Genomic DNA, 24,789 nt, shown 5'->3' with positions numbered 1-24,789 from the left:
AGCCAACAAGCAATGACTATTTAATTTTAATGAAACAACTTTAATTGTTATCGCAAAATTTTACTTGTAAATAATTTATGTTCACATTTATATTTTTTTTAATATTTCACATTTATACGAAACAAAATCAAATTATATGTAATAAATTCACAAGTATTGCTTCGTACGAATACTCAATAATAAAAAAGGGTACTGGTTTCAAATTAAAATACGTGGTAATATTGGATTAATAAAGTTTTTTACTTAGCAAATAAAAAAATACTTTAGATCAAATTAAACAAAAACTATTATATTATAATTTATGTCAAATAGAGTTTTTCAATAGTCGAATAAAATTCAACTTAGTTTAAATTTAGTTATTCTTATCTTCGTCATCTTTAGATTCCACTAGGATGATTTTGAGTGACCTTTTTGGTCTGGTAACCACTCCTTCGTCATCAACCCAATTACCTTCAATATCTTTCCAAATACTAGCAGTTTTTGTGTCGACATTATCAGTAACAACTTGATCATCCTCCCATGATACTGAATCAGATTTGATACACTTCCATCCAGCTCTCATTTCACCACTAATTTCCTGAATATGTATTTCTTCGTCATCGTCATGAATTTCTTGTATGTCGTGACCAATTTTAAGTATTTCCTTATTTTCCATGTTGTCTTTAGCTTGAATATCTGCTTCTTCTAATAATTCTTCACAGTCATCTTCGTCTAAGTCTGATTCAGTTTCGAAATCTAAAGTATCGTCCTCATTTGAAGATTCGTCTTTGTCCTTAACAATAACCTTCGATTTCCAATTTTTAAGATTTCTCAACGACATAACGTACATAGGTTTAGTTTTCGGGAGAATTTTATACAACATATTGTAGCATGGTATGCATATTTGACTTAGAAAACCAACCTAGAAACACAATAAAATCTAAATATAGTGACAATATTTTGAATTACTATATTATTACATATTAGTAAATTAACAATAAGTTTTATTACTAAAAACTCATTATTTTAGTCACCTGACTTGATGGTTGTTCTTCCGGTTTGTTTCTATCCATCATTGGTATTGGAGTTTTACCAGCAGCCCTTTCTTTATCGCCCTGGTCATAAAACTCCTCGAAAATAACTTTAACGGTTTTAATCTGTATATCCCAAGGTTTAGTAGACGCCGACAAATCAGCTGCTGTCATTGAAATTGCCATGGCTAAATCTCTAAAATAAGTGACAAGGTATTTATATATATAATTAACTCGTTAAATTTGATGCTGATACATAAATTAAATAGTATACAGTTGATATATGTGGTAATAAATATGTGTATATCGCAGCGGATCTTGCCATTTTTTTTCTATTTCTTACGCATAATTTAATTTTGTAATTGATGAATCAAATATATGTATTTGTAAGTGCTTGCTCTTATAATTTATTTATATTGAATGATTTTTACAATTAAATTTACTACATATTAAGTATCTTCTAAGTATTCATTACCAAATATATTGTATGTACCTGTGACCAGGAACTGTCCAGTTAAACTTTGAGTTTTGTGAGCTCGTTCCATAAATTTCTTTTAGCTTCGCTAAATTGGGAAAGAATGCTGCAAGGTCTGTAGCCAAAATACAGTGCCTTATGTAGCGCAAAATATCCTTGTATTCGTCACTGGTTAAATGAGAAAAGATATTGTGCCCATCCTAGTGAAACGATAAATAATTATTATACTACACAATTTACAGTAAATCTTAAAATAACACAATTATTTATATTGAATTCAAAATATTCAGCGACCATTTAATTACCTGCTGTAAAATAGTAACAGTTATATTGAAATGATGATGTTCCAAAGGCGACGTGGTGTACATAGCCGCTAAAGGAGAGGCCGTCTCATTCATGTACTTATTTGTATAGCCCCTATGATCCAGATCGTGACAAAGACAAGCTACAAACAATGCTAAACGCTGAAAACAACCAAATATTATTTTTTGTCAAAGAGACGAATAATATAAATACATTAAGGATATTATGTTTACCATTTTATAATCAAAACGTTTCCGGTTATCACTTTTTAATATTACATACATAGCATGAGCGACTGACCACCCATGGTCAAAATTATGGTATGGGACGGTTCTATAGTTTTTTTTAACTGTTAATATAAATCTAGTAATAGTTTCGAAATCAAATTTAGAGAGTTCGAAGAGGTCATCAAACATTGTTATGACTGCTTTACATTTTTGAAAATCATCTAATTGGTATGGGTCTAAATAGAAGTCGTAAATATTGGCCACTAGCTGTTTATTATCGGTAAGAATCTCTTGAACTTCATGTTCTCTACATGTATTGTGATAACTTAATACTTCTAAGGCCACTCTATATTTTTGCTCTTTCCTCATTATTTTATCATAAAGTCTAGCGTGATGCAGAGCTAGTCCAAAAAACGTAGAAAATATTTCAAAGGCGACTTCGTCTTCGTGATCAAAGTTGTCGTTGTTGCGCTTGTTAACCATCTGCACTACGCCTATTACCTTCCCCTGAACTTTAACAGGCATACATAAAATGCTTATTGTTTTGTACCCGGTCGCTTCGTCCACCTCTCTGAAACAGAATAAAATAAATATATTAACACATAGTGTTCTAAATAAATAAATAGCATTATAAAATTTCAGCTTCTAGACTGACCTATTAAACCTGTAGTCTGAATATGCGTCTGGTATATTCATAGTTTCTCCAGACAATGCCACATGGCCAGCGATACCACGATTGATAGGCATTCGTATCTCTTTCTTTTCCATATCTCTACCTTGTCCGGGCTCAAATTTTAAGTCGAAAACGGTAGAAACTAATTCAAAGTTACTATAATCCACTAGAAACAGAGATGCTCTGTCTGCATTTACAAGTCTTTGAGCAAATTCCAATATTCTTTTAATTAATTGATCAAGTGATACCATTTCTTCGAATATTGCTCTGTAAAAATACAAGTAGATCTAAATAAGGTTGACCTCTTTTTTTTATTATTGTCCAATACATTATACTAATTTACACTTTTCTTTTTTTTTTGCACGTTAAGTACCACGAAAACCTCACGGGTTTATCTGGGTACAGAGAGCGATTTTATTTCTTAAGTTATTTTATGTAAAAAATATTTTTAAAGCGTGATTTAATTTTCGTGCCACTTATATACAACTCCTGCAATTCCCTAGGCAACTCATTAATAAGGACAGGCACCAAGTAGTCATCAGTTCTCTTTCCACACAAATTATTATTAGTTCCAGGTAAGTTATATTTATGCTTAGTATACAGTTGTCGCAAGCGTGTAGGTCTAAATTTTTCGCTTAATATGTTTGAATTTTTAATTTCAGTAAGAATCGATAATTTAAATTTATCATACACAGTCATAACCTGACAATGCTGAAATAGGTGATCGTAGCTGTCCCTGTGTCGAAAAAGAATGTTTTTAGGTACAATTGTCTTAAGCAATCTTAATTGAAGGTTGTATATATTTTCTAAGTTAGACTTACAAGATCTTCCATAGCTACTAATACCGTAACCGATGACCGAGTCAGCCAAGGCCATGGACCCTGTATACCACCTCGCGAGAGTTTATCAAATAGTATATTAAAATTTAATACATCGAAGGCTTTACTAAAGTCAATTATTAAGACGAGCACGTGTAGTCTTTTGTTCAAGTAAGTGTTAACATCGTGAGTAAATTTCCTCAGTAATTCAGTGGTACTTTTATTTTTCTGAAACCCATATTGTTTAATGTTAATTACTGAGTATTGAGCTAAATATTTTTTTTTTGTCCCCTAAATATCTTTCAATAATTTTGTCTATCCATGATAGTATGGTGATTGGGCGATAATTATTATAATCATCACGCTTACCCTTTTTGTATATCGGCCGGATAACACCAATTTTCAGTATATCCGGGTAGATCGATGTGGTTATACACTGATTTTTGAGGTGAGTGATAACGGGTGTTAAATGCGAAGAGATGTATTTAATATCGTTTGCTCTAATACCGTCGTAACCTGGACTTTTTTTGTCATTCATATGCATAATTATACGTTGAACATCCTCCTCACGCGCTCGCTCTGATCTAATTAAAGTGTCCGGTATGTTTTCGTATGAAGTAGACCTTAACATTTTTGTATTGCACTGATTACATAAGCTTTTCACATTTTTGTCAAATTCTTTCGCAAAGTTATTTGATAGTAGACTAAGTGGATTTTACAATTTTTCCAGTCAACACTGCATAACCGGTTTTTAAGCTCGTTATTATTTATTCTCGTAAACAGCTGAGGCAAACGTGTCTCATCACATGCGCGCCGCGCGCCTTGTATCGCACAAACAATCATGCAGTGATCAGCTAGAACAATTTTCACGACGCCGCCCGGTATAAATATCACATTTTTTTACATTTCTAATAAAAATATGATCAACACAGGACGGACTGGCGTTTTCTTCTTGTAAGCTTTCACCACATCAGAGATGTCGGCACCAATTGTGGTGGCCACGTTCTTTATTATTTCCGTTATGTCTCCCTCTCCGATTAACTGACTCCACAAACTTCCAGCTGTTGTGACAGGTGAGCTTGCTCAACTTGGTTGCACTTAACTTCCAAGACATCATATTTTAAACAAGTATTTTTGAGGGTATTCTTCAAATCACCGCACTGGTTTTCAAAGTTTCGTTTAACGGTTTCATTTAATTCTAGTTTCGTAGAATTTCATGCGCTCCTCGTAATCGTCTATTTTGTCCGAGTAGTATTTTAATGAACGTTGCAATTCAGGTTGTACAATGCCTGTTATTTCTTTTCTTATTTCCCGTAATATTTGCTGCGTCATGTTGTTATCTGGGATAACGAACTCGTAGTCAGCGTTATCGCCTTCATCCTCGATGTCAGGCATGATGCACGACAAGCGCCTGGATTTTAATCCTTCTGAGCATGCCCTACTCTTCCAGTTGATGGATTCAGTGGAATTTAGGGTTATTAATTGGTCAGAAGTTAGCCGGCACATGACGCATGTAACCACTTGTTACATTTTCCGCAATGCAATCCTGGTAGTTTTTTTTGTAATAATTTTCGAGCATTTAATACACTTCATCATCATCAGCAGCAAAACACAAACAACAAAATAAGGTAACGCGAAAACTATTTTAAAATAATACGAGTAGGTACATAAATCGTACGCTTTGCTTGACAGTAAACCCACTACCTGAATTATGGTTAGTTTTACAAACTGAGAAATTGTCTATAATAGAAAGTTTTCACGCGGAAAATATACAAAAACTAATTAAATACAAACTAATAATAATAGACTTACATATGGTGATAGTATATATTTTCTAATCAATCTTTATTCAAATATCTTTAAACAATTATTATTTTTTTTATTTTATTTTTCAGAGTAATTAGAGGATAATTTTTACGTACTTAGTTTTCTTTACGTGTGACTAAATTTCATAATACACTGTCCTATTTTAGATAGAGCTTAAAAATATTTTCTACTCGTCCGAAATAACCAAGTAAATAATTATAATGATTGACTGAACTGAATGGCTGACAACATGTTCCAGTTAAATAATTAAAAATATTTATAACGCATTACCTATCTACAACAATAGTGCTAATTTTGTAGTTGTTAATTTGTTACTACTTACTTAACAACGTCCAATAAAAAATCGGACATATTGCGTTCACTTTTCTTGTCCAAGTATAGGTTACAGTAATGTAAAATTAAACTTCCCCAAACAACAAAGTCAGAACTGATTTTTTCATCTTTATTTTCAAATTTGTCCTTAAGTCGCCACATTTCTATGACATATGCTGTTTTCCCATTGGCTGTTAAAATTGGCTGGTACAGAACATGATTGGCTTCATTCTATAAAATGAATATACGGAAAATCAGAACTATAGCAAAATGTAAGGCAAGATGTATGATATAACAATGTATGTTCCGATACAATATATATTACCTCATTTTTTATGTCGAAGGTGCGAAACAAAGTATTTGACATTTTTGGAAATGAGAGAGTATCTTTTTTTGACAAAACTAAACAAGCTCCGTTTTTCGCCACCTCGAGTACACATTGAATCTTATCGTTCTCTGCTCTAGCCAATTTTGTTGAAGTAAGAAGATCCTAAAAGCATCAAAGGTTTAATTTTTCTATTTGCGTGCTCTCTTTTTATGTACACAATCCAACAGTTCATTGTATTATTTAAATATTTTTTTATTATTATTTAAATATTTTTGCGGAAGGCTGATGCTATTTTGTATTGTTCTGTAAATGTAAAATTAATTTTATTTATAAAGCAAATAAAATGTTGTATCAATCGAACCCTGTGAGTAAGATATTTATTAAGGTAAATATTTTTATTTTAATGAATGCAAAATATATATGCTAAGATTATTTACAAAAAACCCACAACAAAATAAACAAAGTGCTCGTCGATGAAAGAAAAGGAAGTCGAAATCATTATTATGTTAAAACATATTATCAAAAATAATATAAATAACATTTATTTCATGTCACGGGGATTTGAACAATAGAGTTTATTTACATTTCGATTTACAATAAGAATATTGTTATTATAATTGCATTATACTTACTGAGGTAGAATCAAATTCAAAATACTGCACAAAAGTAGGATGATCAGGGTATAGTTTGTAAACTCTATACGCGTCAACGCCCACAGAAAAACTCATAAAGCGAGCAAGCTCTAATGTAATAGAATGTTCATTTGTATCTCCATTTAATTTATTGACTAATTCCTAAAATGTTCAAGATTTTAGTGTAGTATTAGTTTCATTGATTTTAAGTAAATTATACTAAACTAAGTTATAAAAGTAAAATATATTTTGATGTTGTTTTTTTTATCTTGCTTACTTTTATTATTGTATGCTTACCATAAATATTTCTTTTTTTGTTATCTTTTTTTTATGTCCATGTCTTACCAGACATTTATCACTCAGGAATGGTTTGTTTTCCTGTAATATACAAATTATTACCAAAGGCGCGTACAAGTTAACTAAAGAGTAAAATTTGTGGTAAGGATTTGTGCAAGCCTGGGTAGGTTAGCTAGCCACCCACTCATCAGATATTCTACTGCCAAACAACAGTACTCAGTATTATTGTGTTCCGATTTAAAGGGTGAGTGAGTCAGGGTAACTACAGGCACAAGAGACATAACATCTTAGTTCCAAAGATTGGTGACGCATTGGCGACATTTCTTATAGCGCCGTTGTCTATGGGCGATGGTGAGCACTTACCATCAGTTGGCCCATTTGCTCGTCCGCCAACTTATATCATAAAAAGAATAATAAGAAAAACTCATACTATATCCCTGGTCATTTTCTTTACCAACCACCGTTCGACCTGGTTTATAGGAACGCTGTCAATGATATAAGCCTCCAGAAAATCACGGTTTCGGTCAAGATAATCTATTATATCAACTTCGATGTCTTTTGTTGAATGTTTCCCTGAAAAATAATATATATTTCATAAGAAAAATGTAATTTTCAGGTTTGAACGATACGATTATAATACATCTTATTACTTTTTTAACCCAAGGAATAAAGTGCGAACGTTTGCACAAAAATATTATTTGTTAACTGTATAGCTGTTAATATGTTGTAAAATTGTATCAATAAAGTGATGAATTTGGCAACGAAAATTCCAATAAAAAAAACACAACTAAATAATGATGGTTATCTAGGGCGGCCCCCTCGCTACCAACATCATTTATTTCATCGAAGGTATTAAAAAACCTGTCCATATTTAATATACAAACAGTACACATAACTAAAAAATATTGTTTCAATATGTTTTATTATATTAATTGTCACTTACCGAGTCTCTTTGATTTTTTTTCCATCTTGATATCGGCACTGTTCACAACAGAAAAGTCTTTTGCGGACATTCCTCTGTGGTAACGCGACCAATGCTTGGATTCCAACGTAGGGGACTTTGATGACGTACAAGTTTCTCGTTGACTATCTTAAAGATATTTATTTTTGAATTAGTTATAGTTATGCCAAAATAATCATATTCATTTATTATGCTATAAGAGTATGGAACTATGCATATGGAAACTATGTTAATGGTAATGGTTTATGGTTGCTAGAACAGATGATTGATATATTTGATGATTGCATGTTAGAAAGGCTCTTTAATATTTAACTTTATTAATCATGACGTACTAATTATAAAACAAATAATTCTTTTAACCCCACTGTCATCGTAAAACGGTTCTGCATTTGAGAACCAATCTTGTCTGTTATATAATAGAATTAAAAAATGCTTAATATTTACTCTTCAAAACTATACAAATTAAGAAAAATCTTACTAATTGATAAAAAACACCATCATGCAAACAGCGTGCCAGGATACAATTTTAATAACAAATAATTCATATTTAAATAAACAAAAAATCAAATTTTATTGAATATGTACCCTTGTACAAGTAGGTTGTTATAATATCCTAAAACTCTTTGTAAGGCTATCCCTTTGTAAGGACGAAAACTCATGATTATTGACCTCGCCTAGTTTCAAAATGTAAACATTTTGTAACACACGTTTTAATTTCTTAACCTCAGTCGTGTTTTAATGCAATTATTGAGTGCGGTTCAATACGGTATACGGAAATATGGTACGGGAAGTTCTATGATTTTTACTGTTTTTGTATATTCTAGTCAATGTTTTATTGTTTGTGTAGTTTTTTTATAGTGACGTGATATAACAGTGCTAATACGGAAACTTAGGGAAGCTCAGGTCTTATTGTTCTTACATAGCTGTAAATTTAATTGACAATTGTTCAATCACATTTACGATCATTTCAATAAACAGGCTAAAACATTGAGAGTTTTTATGTTCGTTATTTTTTCACAGCGTTAAACAACAGCGTCAAGCTAAGAAAGAATTGAATCAAAACGGGAAAGGTCTCAATAAGGACCAACAACGGAGGGTGGCGAATTTATTAGGAGCACTTAAGAAATAATACTTTGACTTTATCTGAGGTAAAAACTCTATGATGTTTAACATGTGAGAGAGATCAATAATACCATAAAAATCTTAATGCAGCTGGTATCGGAGCCTTACTAGAAGACCATTACTCAACATTGGTCACAGACATTGGTCGACGTACAGAACTAAATAAACTTAGAATACGTTTAGGATAAACTCAGCAGAAAGGTTAAATAAATAAATTTAGTACCAGTTGACATAATTAAGAGACCTCAAAATGATTAAGCATTAGTTGAAGAATGGTCTACCATTCCTCAAAGTTTTAGTAAAAACATACCAAAAGGTATGCCTACAGGGATTTGCGGCAGTTTTATCGACAAATGGAGGTTGTATTAAATACTCAGTAGAGCATGCATTAAAAACAAGTCTACTAATTTTAATATTTTCTTTCATACGAAATTATCAATTAGAAAGCCTAATTGCCTAATGTCAAAATGGCTAATGATTTTTTTGTGTGTAGCTTTAACTTAAAAAACCTCTGACCTCATTAGCTGCTACTGACATTAATAAAGCTTTACTGGGACAAAGCGAAATTAATAGATACGTTTTTGTACTGATTTTTCATCGTTTGAATGCAAAAAAAGTATTATCTTCGATAGGTTTGTGATAAAGCTAACTTTTGACAAATAATAGGAATAAACAGAAAACGCACTATATAAAACTATATGATGTTAAATAATGTGTACAGTATGTGGCAGGTTAAATAATATAATTCTATATACGATACTAAAATATTATAAATAAAACCTACTAAATTCACTCGAAATAACAATCGGCGGCAGCAAACGCGCAGATCGACTTTCAGGTGACGATCCTTGCCTTAAGGAATGCCGACCTCGTGCCTGAAATACCAACAAATTATATACTTAGCTTAATTAACTGTTTCCCTAGCTATCTCAATTTTTTATTAACAAAAGTTACCATGTAATGTAACATTAAAAAGTATAAGTGTAAGTAAAAAACACAATTGTAATTGTAAATGTTAAGAAATGCATATTGAACATGAAATTATTTAATTATTTATAAGAAGGGCATGTGCTGCATATTTTTAAGTCAATTGACCGTCTTCATTCCATCGATCTTATTTCAACTTATAATATTTATGGTGTTCATAGGGTAATAGTTATGATGAACAAATGTTTATTGAATGGAAAATTTATTGTTTCATTTCATAATCTATTTGAGTGCTGGCCAGAGCAATTACGAATATAGATGCCGTATAGATGATTAACAATCAACTATTGTGCGTGTCGTATTATTCGAACATTTTGTTAATTGAATTTACATAGAAAACAATGGATAATAAACGCAAGTATAATTTGACAGTGATTCTATAATGTTGCATCGTTAATAAAAATATCCGTCTACGTGTAGGTACATATGTATTGATGTTACTGCCTCGTTGGTTTACTAGCTAGCTTATAAGACACATATTCAAAACGTTTCTTAACGTTTGAGCGGATGTTATGGCGTGAGAAGAATTAGATTATGAATTTGGGTGGGAACGTGTACTCTTCGGAGCGCGTCCGAGGCTTCGAAGTAGCGGGAATACTATAGAACACATGGTGTGCCCGTCTTCCGAGGAATGCGACAAATGTGACAAACCATACGTCACCTAAGTAATGAACGCTTACGGTTGTTTTGTATACCTGTGTAACATCGGATACAAAGCAATGATGATGTGCCACCTGACTACGCTGAGCGCACGCGTGACGAAGTCATTTCCAAATTACGGAGTAAAGGCTTGGAGGGCCAGAGATTTCTTCTAAGAGACAATAGTTCAAGTTCATAGTCTAGAAGGAGACAATGGAGCTGTTTAAGGAAGGAGCCGCTTGAAAGAGACAACGAAGGTGAATTCCACAGCCTCCACGCACGGACGGTGTCCAAAAAACAGGGCATAGTCAAGGGCCGTAGATGCATGAGATGGGGTCCGTGCGTATTTTGTTTGTACATTATTGAGTGGATAGTAGGCGGGGTCTTGCTATGGTTTTTGACGGTAGCTACAGCTACACAGAGAAGGCATTGGACACAACAATGGACTAAGATTTACTCATACTTTATGTCACATAATTGACACTTGCAAAGCGACCACTAAAAATGGATAGGTATGGAATATGAAAAATTTTGATGATATTCGCACAATAAAAGATGCAACTATAGCACATAAATGATATGAATGCAGTAGTATTTTAAAACATTGTGTGGAACATTATGAATTATACAAAACTTTTCAAAACGCTAGCAACAATTTTAAAATAATTATAATACTAACTTTATACATATATCAGTTAATCCAAATAATTAACGAAAAACATTATATTTCAAAATTATTAATTATAATTCGCAAATAAAAAATAAACACTGGAAATATTTACCTTATTTCTGCGTGGCTCGTCTTCATTTAATCGAACATCGTATGATTTCTCCTTACGCTGATCTGTCATTTTACTAGAACAATAAAAACACAAACAAATTGCAATACAACGAAGAGTATTCAAATAATAATTATTCTGTATGTAAATTGAATAAGCTTGTACATGTGCGTAATATGAGATATATTTCTTGAAGTTTAGAATTACTACAAGTACATTGTGTAAATCGACTTACATTACTGTTACAATGAACTAGAATCAAACAAATATTATATTTAGTTTGAGCGAATTTTAATACTTTGGTTTATTATTCGCGATATGCCCGCTCCGCAAGGAGTATCAAAAACAATAAGCGCTCTATGACAGGCCGTAGTGGTCACCCAATAAATGTACGGAACTTCGTCAGGGTCATCTGATATCAATATTTATATTAACTATAGATGCAAATATTTGTTGATACGACTCGTTACGTCCGACAAATCTTCAATTTATTCACGTTGTGTATGTATAAATACGATTGATTTGTGACACTCTATTATCAATAGAAAATAACAAAGGCTTCGTCTCGTGAATATTTTATATGAATAAATTTTCGAATTGTGTGTGCTTTCATTGCTCTACATATCTTATCGCATTGCGACTTTATCAGTGTAATAATACTGCATATCCTGGAAATATATTGATACTTAAAGCAAATATTTATGTTTTACCATTATAATAAATTAACTTCTGAATACTTTCACAACTACTTAAAAGCATTTCTATATTATTTGATAAATGTTTTTATCAATAAAACACGTTTATGTTCTGAACAAATTTTAGATAATATTATGGATTAATTTAAATATCAATTTAAAATTTTGATGCACTTCTATTAGGGGCTATCTTGTGGGAAGACCGATTCGTGGGCCGGAACGGCAAACGGCATGACGGGCTTTTATGCCGTCATATGCCGTGATATATTATGCGCGCCGAGTAGAGGGCTACTTAGCGCGCATTATATATTCTTCATGTTATACATTATTACTAGATAAGCTCGCGACTTCGTGCGCGTTTGAATTTAACAAAAAAGCGTGACTTTATTGTTATTTTATATATAATTCTAATTACATCAGCTATCTGTCAGTGAAAGTCCCGTCAAAATCGATCCAGCCTTTCCAGATATTAGCCGAAACAAACAGACAGACAGACAAAAATAGTTAAAAAAAATATATTTTGGTATATGTACCGTGTATACATATGCATTTAGTAAAAAGATTATTTTAATATAACAAACAGACACTCCAATTTTCTTATATGTTTAGATAATTGTAAGAAAATATATGTATTTTATTAACGAAATTTTATTTTTATTAATCCATATTTATTTATAGTTGTTTAATGATAAATTGTTTTAATAACCATCTGCCGGGGGAAGCCGTTTAATCCACATTTTTTTTCTATTGTTATACTTATTTAGGGACCTGTCGAGTCTGTAGCCCATAATAGATTTCTTAATTAAAAACATTACAATTCCGACGAGCAAACACATTTCATAAAGTATTAATATGTATGTAGATAGAGTATAATATAATTATTGTTCTCGTTTACCTTACTATATCTGCATATCTTTGTTGAAATTATTTTATTATTTTGTAAAAATTTTGCGTAAAAACACAGCAAAAAAATGTATTTCTTTTGGTAAATTTGTTTTATTAAATATTCCTATATAATTATATGACATGTTTCGATATTTTACAAAATTCGATAATCATACTGTAACGGTAATATTATGAGGTGAGCAGAAAAGAGGTGGGAAGCAGAGTGAAGTGGAGTATTGAGGTGAGATGTAGAGGAGTATTAACGTTTGTCAAAATATATTTTAATTGTGATATTGTTAGAAGAGTTAACAGTTGTTAGAAGCAAATAAGCGATAATTCAACTTGTATTGTATTATTCTGAAGTTTTAGTGTTTAACAAAATAATTTTATTATGACAATAGAACAATTATATGTCATTCAGAAATCCTGACCGTGTTCTAAAATTCCATTTGAATATTTATACAGACGAAAATTAATTTTAAAATTTAAAATCGGTAACCATATGTAGTTACACTGAAATAATGTACGTAACTATATAGAACCATGAGCAAATATCTTAGTAGTTGATATTTCTACGTTTTTAGAAGTAGGTACGCTATTTTAACAGCTATGCATATCAGTATGTTGTGTATTTGCAATTTAGGATGATTTGATATCAGCCCAAGAATCAGACGTCATAGAACCATTTCATATCATTCTAACCATCATTTTATTTGTATTTTATAATTAAGTTTTCCAAGTTTTATTTTTAATTGTTCACTGTTTTTCCTGCTTATTATTTGTAATAGTTATGAGTAGAAATTCATATGGTGTCAAATTTTAAATAATTAAATCAAAATGGTTTATCTGTAATAAATAAAAAATATAGTTAAATACAGTAAGTGAGTTAATTTGTATGAAAAACAACCATGTCTTTTGACTACGTACCTCCTATGACATCATAATGTTGAGTTGTTATAAATATAAATATTTTATAAATATAAATATTGGACAACATCACATACATTACTCTGATCCCAATGTAAGTAGCTAAAGCACTTGTGTTATGGACATCAGAAGTAACGACGGTACCACAAATACCCAGACCCAAGACAACACAGAAAACTAATGAAGTTTTTCTACATCGACTCGGCCGGGAATCGAACCCGGGACCTCGGAGTGGCGTACCCATGAAAACCGGTATACACACTACTCGACCACGGAGGTTGTCAGTGTTGAGAATACAAACATCGATTTTCTGTCCAATCTGAGCTGGTCTTATCAATATGTATCGAAAAATTGTGTAATGTTTTGTTTTTTTATTGAGAACCAATTCTGATTGGGCTGCGCGACGATCATTTTTTTAAGTTATTTCAAACGAGAGTCACTTGATTGACTTAACTAGAATAGTTTTTGCAAATTAAATAGTATTATTAAAAAAAAATGGTCTTTAGTAGACCTGATAAAAGTCTGCAGAACCATTTATCTTTCTTGATAAAAGAAAAATAATGCATATTATGTCTGTATAGTAAAAAATACTAATCAACAAATGCTAGAGACAATAATTCTTTGGAACTTTGCAGAGTGATGCTAGTGCAGAACTCAAAGATGTGTGATTAAGATGCTTATTCCGTTTGTCGCTTGTATCTGTTATTTTTAAAATTGTGTGCGTGTAACTGTGTGTGCGTTTATAATCACAACTACTATAGTCAAACCAATTCATATAGAGGATCGTGATGCTATTACATTATTTATTCCATATATATTTTCTATTTTGTTTTATTTTTCACTGTGTAGAAAATAAAATGACATACGAATCATGATAAATTACTGAAATAAGTATAACACACTGTTAATATATTAAAAATTAAGTATTTAAAGCGATTGTCACTCATAGTAACTGTTAACTTTGCGGTTTAATCTGTAACGTGTAAACCGAAATCATTAGTCAAATGGTGTACAACCTAGTCACGATAATTATAATTATAAGACATTATCAAAGAAAATTTAACCATCAAGAACCATCAACAATTTAATCATATGTCTAAAAGACATAAAATTCGTTGAAATGTTTATACATCATAAAATTATATAACATTAAAATGACTGTACCTTTTCACATTCAGATAATGAAAAAGTTTTTATCACAATACAAAGAGGCGAAATACTTTTATTTTAGGCATTGCCCCAAAAACTGGTATGTCGATAAATGCAAAGTTTCCGAATTTTGTCAAATTTGTTATTGTGATCTTATAATTAAACATTGGGAAGTCTCTACAATTTTTAGAAGTGTCGGTACCCACGACCATTTATATTTAATTATATTTACAAAATAAAAATTATAGTAATACCTAATCAATGAGATCTAAGGATTTTGATTATCTATTTGTCTGTTGGTACGGAACGTTCAGTGCGCAAGTCCGAATTGCACATGCCAGGTTTTTATTTGAATTAACATCAACATTGTCTTTTAAAATGTTGAGATTTCATAAACTCTATACATATAACAGTATAAATACATTTTACCAGTGTTTCCACAATGTACACACTAAAAATGAACTGTAGCTGAATACTGACAGGGAACTGAAAAATGTCTAGTTGTATCCAGACTTATATCCTCGATCGTGATCGATGTTGAAGCATTAGCCATTTCATTATAATTTTCAGGTTATTTATTACATTATTTTAAAGTTGCTCGTAGCATAAAATGCTTTAATAAATATATAGATTATTAACTATTGTAAATATTCTTTTTTTTTTTAAATTATTATGTAGAAATTTTATCGACAATATACCTGCAAAAAATTATTGCAAAAATTGATGGTCAAGATTATTACTAGATTTCGTATCGAATTATTTATATAGAACAACATAAAAGCGAAATTTTAAGAACAGAATAGTTAAAACATTGTAATCTTAATACATAATATATTTATTACCGTCTCAATAGGTATACATAATATGTAACTTATCGATATTGTCAATCAACATGTCCTCAACCCTGATTTTTTGTAATGTATACAATATTATAACTCGAGGTCCTATCAAAACTATATGCATCTCTTTCTAACATTAGCAAAATTACCTGAGCAAAGAGCATAAATACTTATCAATATGTTTACGCTCAATAAAGCTTCTTTTACGATTTAGTTATTGTTCTGAGGTGTAAGCATTCCTGTGTTTTTTGAGGGCGTCAAATTACCTGTCAATTTATAAGTAAATATAAAATGATAAATAATAAGAGAAATGAATTATCTGACTCAAATATGTCTTAAAAATGGTAGGTTATCGAAAAGATGAATCATTGACCCCAAATCAGAAGTTAATAGCAGGTAGTATTTCTGGGATGGTTACACGGTTTATAACACAACCGTTGGACGTATTAAAAGTCAGAACTCAACTGCAAAAGAAAGTAACAAAAGGTAAACAGCGAAATGTTTTTGAGACGACTAAAAAGATTTTCCTCGAAGAAGGTGTCACCGCCTTCTGGCACGGCCACAACCTCGGTCAGGTGAGATTCGAATAAACGCCATACTTTTAAAAAAATATATCTTTAATAAATAGCAATTAATAAGATGAGGTTCGAATATATTTTAATATCATATTTCTTACAGATACACTCAATAATATCTACGACATCTCAGTTTTATGTTTATGAAGTGACAACCAAGTATGTTTTTAGTACACATGCAAATCCCAAGTATAAGTAAGTATCCTAAGTGCAAGTAACTAAGCATTGGCAAATTACAAACAAAACCGTAGCAGGTTCAGTTCAGTGTAATTACATGTTTAACGAAATCCAGGTAGGGTATAATATCAATGATTTTTTTAAATATGTTCAATGGTATATCTGTTTATTATATTGAGTACTACAGTATGTGGACGTTGTACTTTGATGAAGGTATTCTATAAACTATCTTTAGGAAACTCTAACGTTTTGTCGAGACAAAAGTACATCTTCTAATTTTATATTGAATTTTAATTTTATGTGCTTATCTTCATATCTACAACTTTCAAAATCGCCCTTTTATATTCTATTGAACCAGTGTAACTACAGGCACAAGGGCCATGACATCCCAAAGTTGTTAGCACATTGGCGATGTAAGGAATGGTTGTTATTTCTTACAGCGCTAATGTCTATGTGCGGTTGTGACCACTTACTAACAGGTGGCCTATATGCCTATCCATCTACCTATTACGATAAAAAAACCATCTCGTGAGTTCAATTGAAATTGCTATATAAAACTGTAAGGCACTAATTTTATTAGAATTAAGAATTAACATTCATTCATTCATTAGAATTAACAAAGCATGTTGTGGTCATGTATTATCATTTTAATATAAAAAATACAAATTGTAATTGTATTTTATGATTAATACTTTTTTACTTTAGATCTTTCCTTGAGTTTATGTGTGGAATTTGTGCTGGGTGCTGTAGCGCCACTCTAGCCACTCCTATAGAAGTAATACGAGTTCGACAGATGTTAATACAGGAACAGTATAGAGGTTTTATAAATGGCACCAAAGCAGTATACAAATCCGGTGGTTTACTAGCGTTTTACGAGGGATGGGCGGCTGGAGTCCTAATGGTAAGACATCAAATTCAATAAAATCGTTTTTAACTGCCAATTCATGTTTTATATCATATGTTAAAACTCGTTGGAATATAGTGCAGTGATATAATTATTGAGTTACAATACAAGATTATTTAAATAACAAAAAAGCTTGGAATTCGTATTTTATTAAAATAGACGCTATCTAGTTATCTACCTCTGTTTTCTCCACACAATCGTCCAATCCAATTGGTTCGTATGAGTCGGTCCAACTTCTTTGATCTGCGATCGATTTACCGCAATCGGAACGATCGTGGACCAATGCTATCCAACATCGTCAAATATTCACGAACTACCTGGAAGGTTGGACGATCGAGTGGACTGTTGGCCGATCGTATGGAGCTGGCATAACTACTAACTTTTCTTCTTCTTTTAATTCTTCTCGGTAAAGGTACATTACGAACCGATAGCTATACATTTATATATTCTTGTAAAATGACGATTCAAAGGTAGAGGACATTTAAAACGTACTTTGATATATTATATTTTTGAATAGTTAATCGTGTATTTAAATATTATTAACGTGAATAACTCACTATAACTTATATTATTCATCACAACTGCGTCATAGTGCTTTTACGGCTGCTTATTCAATTGGTCGGACGACTGCGTATACCCTCATTTGCGCACATACTTATGCACAATAATAACACTTACGATATTGGCTAATCTACATGAAGAATCATCCACTGAAAATATATTTGTCTATTAGAAAATTTATTGTATTTCAGTTAGGGCCTCAAGTCGGAATAACCTTCTCCGTGTTCAGTTTTCTACAACCACTCTTCCTCAACTACCTGTACAGCTGCAATGGGAATTGTACTCATCCTAAAGTGAATGCACATAAGCCAGAGCATCTTCTCTTCGCCACGACGGCCGCTGGCAGCATCGCTGGTTTCATCGCTAAAATCCTGACGTATCCGTTAGATCTAGCGAAGCGGCGGTTACAGATAGGAGTGAGTAACAAAATTAATAAACACAGTTATCGCAACAAACCGTGACAGACAGCATGGAAATAAAAACAATAAAAAATAGAGGACCGAAAGCGCTTGTTATCGCATTTTATCATTAATAATTACATAAAGAAGTATCTGTTTGAGTTTATCTACTTTCGGGTGTGCTTAGAACAATTTTACTCTATCGAATCTATGCACACACAACTAGATACTATAACTACATTAGATCACTGTCTAAATTCTGAGTGAAAAAACGGGTTTTTGTATTAATACGATTTGAAACAAACTTGTCAATTAATCCTTAATGTAAATTTTCATATCCATTTAAATATGGCTCGCTGGATAGAAAACATCAATCATAGTCCAAATACATATATATCAACATAAAAATTATTAAGAAATGTAATAATACAATCACTATACACCCTGGTTACATCCTCAGGTTTATTTAAATATCTCGTAGTACGTACGTTTATTTACAACTACATATAAATACTACAAAACAAATAGGAAATTTTATGTAACACAAAATGTCTTCAAATAATGTATCAATAATATTCATTTTGATAAGAATCTACACTGTTTATAAACATTAAATTGCCTATTGTGATTTATCCACTGTAACGCTTTTCCAACTTGCTTTGGAGATTCTATCTATCAAATGAACCGAAAAATGTTGGATAATTTTGAAAAAGGCAAGCGTATTAAGTCCGTGTAAATGTATGGTTGTAAGTACATACGTACATAATATATTTAGTTAGTATAATTATAGCTTATCATAAAACTTTATTTTAGATCGTCAGGGATGTGGCAAATAGGTAATATTTCTTACGTACGAATTGAAAAGGTATTATTAGATAATTCCAACATATTGATGCGTACGGTAAAAAAATATTCAATACATGTTCGTAAGGAGACCTAGCGATCATAAAGAACTCGAACAGGGATACACTAGGACTAATACGTAATATTTTTTTTAGTAAAATTATAATTAAATTCTTGTTGTACTATAAGTTTGTCATATTGCAAATGCTATTCAGTAATTTTGCGCGTGCGTAAATCCGGTAAAAAGTAACTAACTGTTTATAGTAATAGTATTAGTGCATAACCCTCTATTGAAATCGGTTGCCTTACCCCCAAAGTAGAATTCCATAGAACATTCCAGTGTGAAAGTAACGAAAATACACCAGGCGCGCCATATATACATCAGTTAACATTCTTATTTCTTTTTTAACTGCTACAGCGCTGAGTCCACCCGCCAATCTATTAATATCCATTGGAGCTTAGCGACTATAGTGATGCCAAGGAATTATTCAGTTTGAATGTTCCCTAATTAGGAGTTCATTCCTTTTTAACCATCTTACGTTTGAAGTTGTACATATAATACCTAGATTTTCATACTAGAGTTTACTTATTAATGATCACTAAATTATACTACACTAAAGGATTCATAGCTGCATCAATGTTCAAGAGGCCTTTGAAATAAACATTTTAACCAAGTATTCAAACTTTTAATACAAATTTAACTTGAAACCTATAGTTTGGTTCGTTAACTTCATAACAGTGTAGTATCATACCCTTAAGTGTATAAAAAAATGTGTTGTTACTTGAAATATATCTTAAATTGCGTCAAAAACCCGGTTGTTATAGATTTGATAGTTTTCGATAAGTTTACACCTAAACATTAGTTATAAAAACAAGCTACTAGGCGGCAAAACACCCTTAATAATATACTATACTAAAAAAACGAATGTCAAATAAATGGATTCAATCATATGACGCATTACGCGTGCAACAACTCAACCGAAATAATAATTTACGTCAATGTAATACTTCCTCAAGTTTCTACATTCAGAACTTCAGAAATAGTAAATTTTATCGAATATATGTTATAATAAAAAAAATGCTATTTATATTATATGTGTAATCAAAAAATGAAATTGACATTATTTTTTATTTATGTTTACACTATTGGGACAACATTTATACCAAAAACAATCATAAGACGGTATACATAAAACTAGAAATAATTTGTGCCAATCATAATTGTATTGTTAGCTTATATATTTTATTATTTCCATTTTCAGAGTCATAAACCGGATGCAAAATTTTACACGCCAACGACATCGAGAAACTTAGTCCAATGCACAAGGTTAATACAATGCATCACAGAGACGTTTAAAGTTGAAGGTTTTTGGGGTTTATACAGAGGCTTATCTGTCACAATATATAAAGCACAGATGACGAATATTGTAACATTTACGACTTACGAACTTGTATGTTACTTTATAAGACAAATGTAAATACTAAAAGTAAAAACGATATTTATTCGACTATTCTATTGCTACTATAGTAGAGCAGGATTTCTTTCTCGCTAATGTAAATTTCTAAATCTTGATACTCGTATTTATATTGTATTGTTGCCTGTCCCAATTCTACGAGTGTTGTCAGTTACATGTTCAAAGTTGATTAAATGAGTTACGTAAAATAAACAAATATGTTATTTATAAACAGTCTTTTAGGGTAATAAAAAAAAATATGGACAAAAAATCGTTTATTTTTCTTTGGTTCCTACATTATATAATGGTAACTTTTAACAACTTAGTTGGTTCTATTTTTCAATTTCATTTTTACTGAGATACATTTGTTCAGAGAATCGTTTCAAAAAAAAAATTTTTTAGGTCTTCCAACAAATTGAACACACCATATTATGTGACGAAATCTTAATAATTTTTTGCAGTACTTTGACTAGCTAATTTTAAAATGGTTATATTATAATTTGAACACGATTCACAGAACAAAGAGTATCAAAATAAACTTGTAAACAAACAAACTAACATCTTCCAAGAACGTTTTTTCTACTTAAATTGTACCTGAAATGAAAATAACAATTATTATATTAGAATTCATCGCTGTTTTTATAGCAAAGATATGAAATTTATTGCGTTTTCCTATGAAATATATATTACGATAAACGCCTATATATCATATCATATAATATTGTTAAAATAAGAAAGTATTAGTACTAGCTGCAATTAATTAAATATATCAATCTGACTCAATTGAATAAAAAATTTGTTCATTATCTTTATACCATTTAACTAAAGGAGTTACTTACTTATTGCTAAATTATGTAAGGTTATAAATCAGTGCCAGCCGTGCGACAGCGACTCGCTCTCCCATCCGTGATGATGCTCCTCCTGGTGATGATGGATGGGCACAAACACTTGCTTCTCTACCTCCACCTTCTTGATCACAGGCACAGGAATGTGCTGAATGACAGGCACAGGCACGTGCTTGATAACAGGCACCTCTTTAATCACAGGCACCTCCTTAACAACGGGCACGTGCACAGGCACATGGACTTTGGAAACGTGATGATGGTGAATGGTGTGAATCTTGTATGGTACGTGGATGGTTACGTGTTTGCTGAAATAGAAATATTTCTTTTATAATTCACGGCATATACGATAAAAAACACAGTCGAATTAAATAAATCTAAGTATTCGTATATAAATGTTTCATTATTTAACTAAATCAATTCGTGCTAAACTTCGATAAACGTATCGTTACATCAAATTTCTCGAATATTCTTGAATGGTCTAGTATACTACTTTATGTTAGAAAACCATACTTTTCTCTATGTTAGCGGTGAAAGCGACACTCGTTATTCCTACTTATACATTGTTATTGCAAAATTGCTACCATCGAATAAATGTACTTAAGTTGAACGATGTTACTGGAACATCAAAATCTAAACAATTTCATTCACTGCTAGTCTGATTGCAAACATAATGTAAAATAAAGAAATCTTATATAATAGAATAAGTTGTGAAATGTCTTTATAATAATGATGATAATATTATAGTTATTATATATACATACATCATTTAACATTTCTGCACAACATGATCCAATTATGTAGTCACAAATAACACGAAATAATAATTATGTAAAAAAAATCTTACAAGAAAGTACATTTCAACAATCACATAATTAAATAAGACCAATACTATATAAATATAAGTGAATACGACGGAAAAAAAATTGCGATGTTTTGCATTACATAATGGATAATTAATTGTAAGGCACAGCCTTAAGTATAGTACTCCATCGTAAATTCCGACTTCATACGAAATGCTTATGTGATTGAGCTTACGTGAGTAATCGGTTTATGAGTTCTACATTTTAATGAGATAAAAAAAGTATATCACACTAACTTGTTTAATACTTCAAATAAACTTATTATTTATAGATTCGGTCTTGGTAGACTTAATGTTCAGTAGTATATATTAAGAAAATACTAATATTATTAAATAATTACTCTGGTTTCTACAAAGATTATTTTCGTAATAACGTTACCGTGTGATCTGGATAACTTTCGATTACGTAAAACGATTTTTGGTCCGATAATAATTATGACAAACAAAGTACATCTCGAATACATTATGTCATATATTTATATTAATGTGATTACATAACACATGTTTGTATTCAATATAAATATATAATTTAACTTAACGCTTAATTACCGCAAACGAAACACTATTTACAACATGAAATGTTTATATTTCATGATGCTATCTAGGCTACCGAACTGTGACATTGGTCTTTATAAATGTATATATATTTTTAAATATTTTTGAATGAGATAAGTCGTATGGAAATGTTTACGTCTATGGTTACGCAATGCCGGGAAGGAGCTACCGAGCATTTAATAAATAATTCCATCGAAAGCACTCGGCCTTTCACTAGAGTATGCCGATCAGATTGATGTTTCTAAACTAAGCTATTCTAAACAGCTACTTATGTATTGCATAAAGTAAAAAAGTCTAATCATTGAATGCTAATGAAAGAAGAGGATTATATTACGCTAGTAATCACTTCGACTTATACGCAAAGCTAAATATTACAGTTGTATTCAAATATTTATGTTTACATGACTATGCAATACTGTAACGATAATCTCATAGAAAATCAACTATTACATTTTACATGAGCATTCCTAACCGGCAAATAGATGTAATTATTCAAAATTATTATTATATTGCATTATTAGTGATCGTTTATAAAACAAAGCTTTATTATTTTAAAAAAATCTTTGTCAAAACGATTACTAATTAAAAAAAATAAAATATCACTCATGTGATATTTTATTCATCACACCTAATTGTATAACTCTCATGTAATATCCCATTGCATCACAAAATATCTGAGTAGATGCAGAGCTATGTGCAAGTGTACCCATATTAAGTAATTTAATTTTTAAACAATTATAACGCATTACTGACATTTATTATGTTGCAATACCGAAATTATGACGGCTGGCTAAGTACGAGTTACTACGGCAGACCACAAGTTTTATTATTAATGATCACAACTCAAGACTATTTTATGGATATTTTAAAAAAAGTTTTTATTTATTTTACTACTCGAATTGTTAAAACTCTTAACTATTTTTAGAAATAACTATGTAAATACTTTGTTCAAAAAAGAAACACGTATTTACATTTGAGATTACTTTCTTTCGATTATAGTATCTAATCACGTTAGTAAACTAAAGGGTTAGAATAACAATGTCAGACATGGATTTATAAATAAAATAATCTTTTATATATTTACCAATTGGTAAAGTTTAAACACCTACTACTGAGACATACGGTTGTCTTAGTCCAACGTGTTATATAATCGCGTCAAATGTATATACCGAGTACTTAAATAAAAAATAAAATCATTTTATGAATGAAAACGAATGATGTATGTAATGTCTGTTTTAAAATTAAACTAAAGGTCGTTTTTTAGCGTAATCATACGTTACTTTTTGTATTGTAAATCTAGTGCTATTGAACTTAGGTTATACAAAACTATGTAGTTTTTATTATTTATTGTAATGCTTTGTATATTAAGACTTAAACTCTGACCATTAAAATTATTTCTATGTTTTTTTCTTATTAAATATTGTATTTATTACAAAGTATTTTATACTCACTGTCCACCGCCTCCCGGGGTAGGAACGGCAACTACAGCAACAACCGACAAGGCGAGAAGCTAAAACAATAGAATAATAATAAATAAACAAATAAGTAATAAATTATAATATAACTATTTTCGGTAAACGGTCTCACTTACGGCGATTTTCGCGTACATATTTTTGATTTGCTGGACTGATTCAATGAAACACTTGGCCTGCTGAGACTTGCTGGCTTTCTACTTACTCCAATCCTTCCTCAAGCTTATATACGCCATTCTTGTGTCCAAGAATTGCATAATC

General features: G+C 31.1%; 3 protein-coding genes across 4 annotated transcripts; 1 reads left to right on the top strand and 2 right to left on the bottom strand.

The window, feature by feature from the left end:
• Positions 1-285: 285 nt before the first annotated feature.
• Positions 286-11,747, bottom strand: LOC113404024 (probable 3',5'-cyclic phosphodiesterase pde-5). 2 transcript variants are annotated; one of them, XM_026644756.2, is made up of 15 exons: positions 11,626-11,747; positions 11,394-11,466; positions 9,770-9,860; positions 7,846-7,992; positions 7,333-7,475; positions 6,903-6,983; positions 6,606-6,767; positions 5,971-6,135; positions 5,656-5,876; positions 2,671-2,955; positions 2,022-2,586; positions 1,791-1,949; positions 1,504-1,685; positions 1,014-1,206; positions 286-901 (listed from the first exon to the last, which is right to left on the bottom strand). In XM_026644756.2, exons 2-15 carry the CDS (start codon positions 11,460-11,462, stop codon positions 353-355), a joined length of 3,012 nt encoding a protein of 1,003 aa, XP_026500541.2. In that variant the 5' UTR covers positions 11,463-11,466; positions 11,626-11,747; the 3' UTR covers positions 286-352. The 2 variants fall into 2 exon arrangements, with proteins under 2 accessions (XP_026500541.2, XP_026500544.1); XM_026644759.2 differs by lacking the exons at positions 11,394-11,466; positions 11,626-11,747 and having other exon boundaries at positions 7,846-7,988.
• Positions 11,748-16,048: 4,301 nt separating this feature from the next.
• On the top strand, positions 16,049-20,935 carry LOC113404027 (mitochondrial thiamine pyrophosphate carrier-like). The gene is made up of 5 exons (XM_064220407.1): positions 16,049-16,460; positions 16,564-16,655; positions 17,343-17,538; positions 18,294-18,518; positions 20,606-20,935. Exons 1-5 carry the CDS (start codon positions 16,227-16,229, stop codon positions 20,819-20,821), a joined length of 963 nt encoding a protein of 320 aa, XP_064076477.1. The 5' UTR covers positions 16,049-16,226; the 3' UTR covers positions 20,822-20,935.
• A 300-nt stretch (positions 20,936-21,235) lies between these two features.
• On the bottom strand, positions 21,236-24,789 carry LOC113404029 (uncharacterized). Its single transcript, XM_026644763.2, has 4 exons — positions 24,648-24,789; positions 24,508-24,566; positions 21,637-21,947; positions 21,236-21,391 (listed from the first exon to the last, which is right to left on the bottom strand). The coding sequence occupies exons 1-3, from the start codon at positions 24,663-24,665 to the stop codon at positions 21,665-21,667; spliced, it is 360 nt and encodes a 119-aa protein (XP_026500548.1). The 5' UTR covers positions 24,666-24,789; the 3' UTR covers positions 21,236-21,391; positions 21,637-21,664.

This window comes from Vanessa tameamea, chromosome Z (genome assembly GCF_037043105.1).
Source record: "Vanessa tameamea isolate UH-Manoa-2023 chromosome Z, ilVanTame1 primary haplotype, whole genome shotgun sequence".
Classification (NCBI taxonomy): domain Eukaryota; kingdom Metazoa; phylum Arthropoda; class Insecta; order Lepidoptera; family Nymphalidae; genus Vanessa; species Vanessa tameamea.
The sequence above is the reverse complement of the archived record's forward strand: the minus strand, read 5'-3'. Positions and strand labels throughout refer to the sequence as shown.

Excerpts from the sequence above, each read along its gene's own strand:
- LOC113404024 (XM_026644756.2), bottom strand. The coding sequence starts at position 11,462 with ATGACAGATCAGCGTAAGGAGAAATCATACGATGTTCGATTAAATGAA. Across the intron at positions 7,476-7,845 it reads AAAAAAATCAAAGAGACTCG|GGAAACATTCAACAAAAGAC; the intron begins GTAAGTGACAAT and ends ATTATTTTTCAG. Across the intron at positions 2,587-2,670 it reads TCAGACTACAGGTTTAATAG|AGAGGTGGACGAAGCGACCG; the intron begins GTCAGTCTAGAA and ends ATTCTGTTTCAG.
- LOC113404027 (XM_064220407.1), top strand. The coding sequence starts at position 16,227 with ATGGTAGGTTATCGAAAAGATGAATCATTGACCCCAAATCAGAAGTTA. Across the intron at positions 16,461-16,563 it reads ACGGCCACAACCTCGGTCAG|ATACACTCAATAATATCTAC; the intron begins GTGAGATTCGAA and ends TATTTCTTACAG. Across the intron at positions 16,656-17,342 it reads CATGCAAATCCCAAGTATAA|ATCTTTCCTTGAGTTTATGT; the intron begins GTAAGTATCCTA and ends TTTTTACTTTAG.
- LOC113404029 (XM_026644763.2), bottom strand. Across the intron at positions 21,948-24,507 it reads ACCCCGGGAGGCGGTGGACA|CAAACACGTAACCATCCACG; the intron begins GTGAGTATAAAA and ends TTTCTATTTCAG.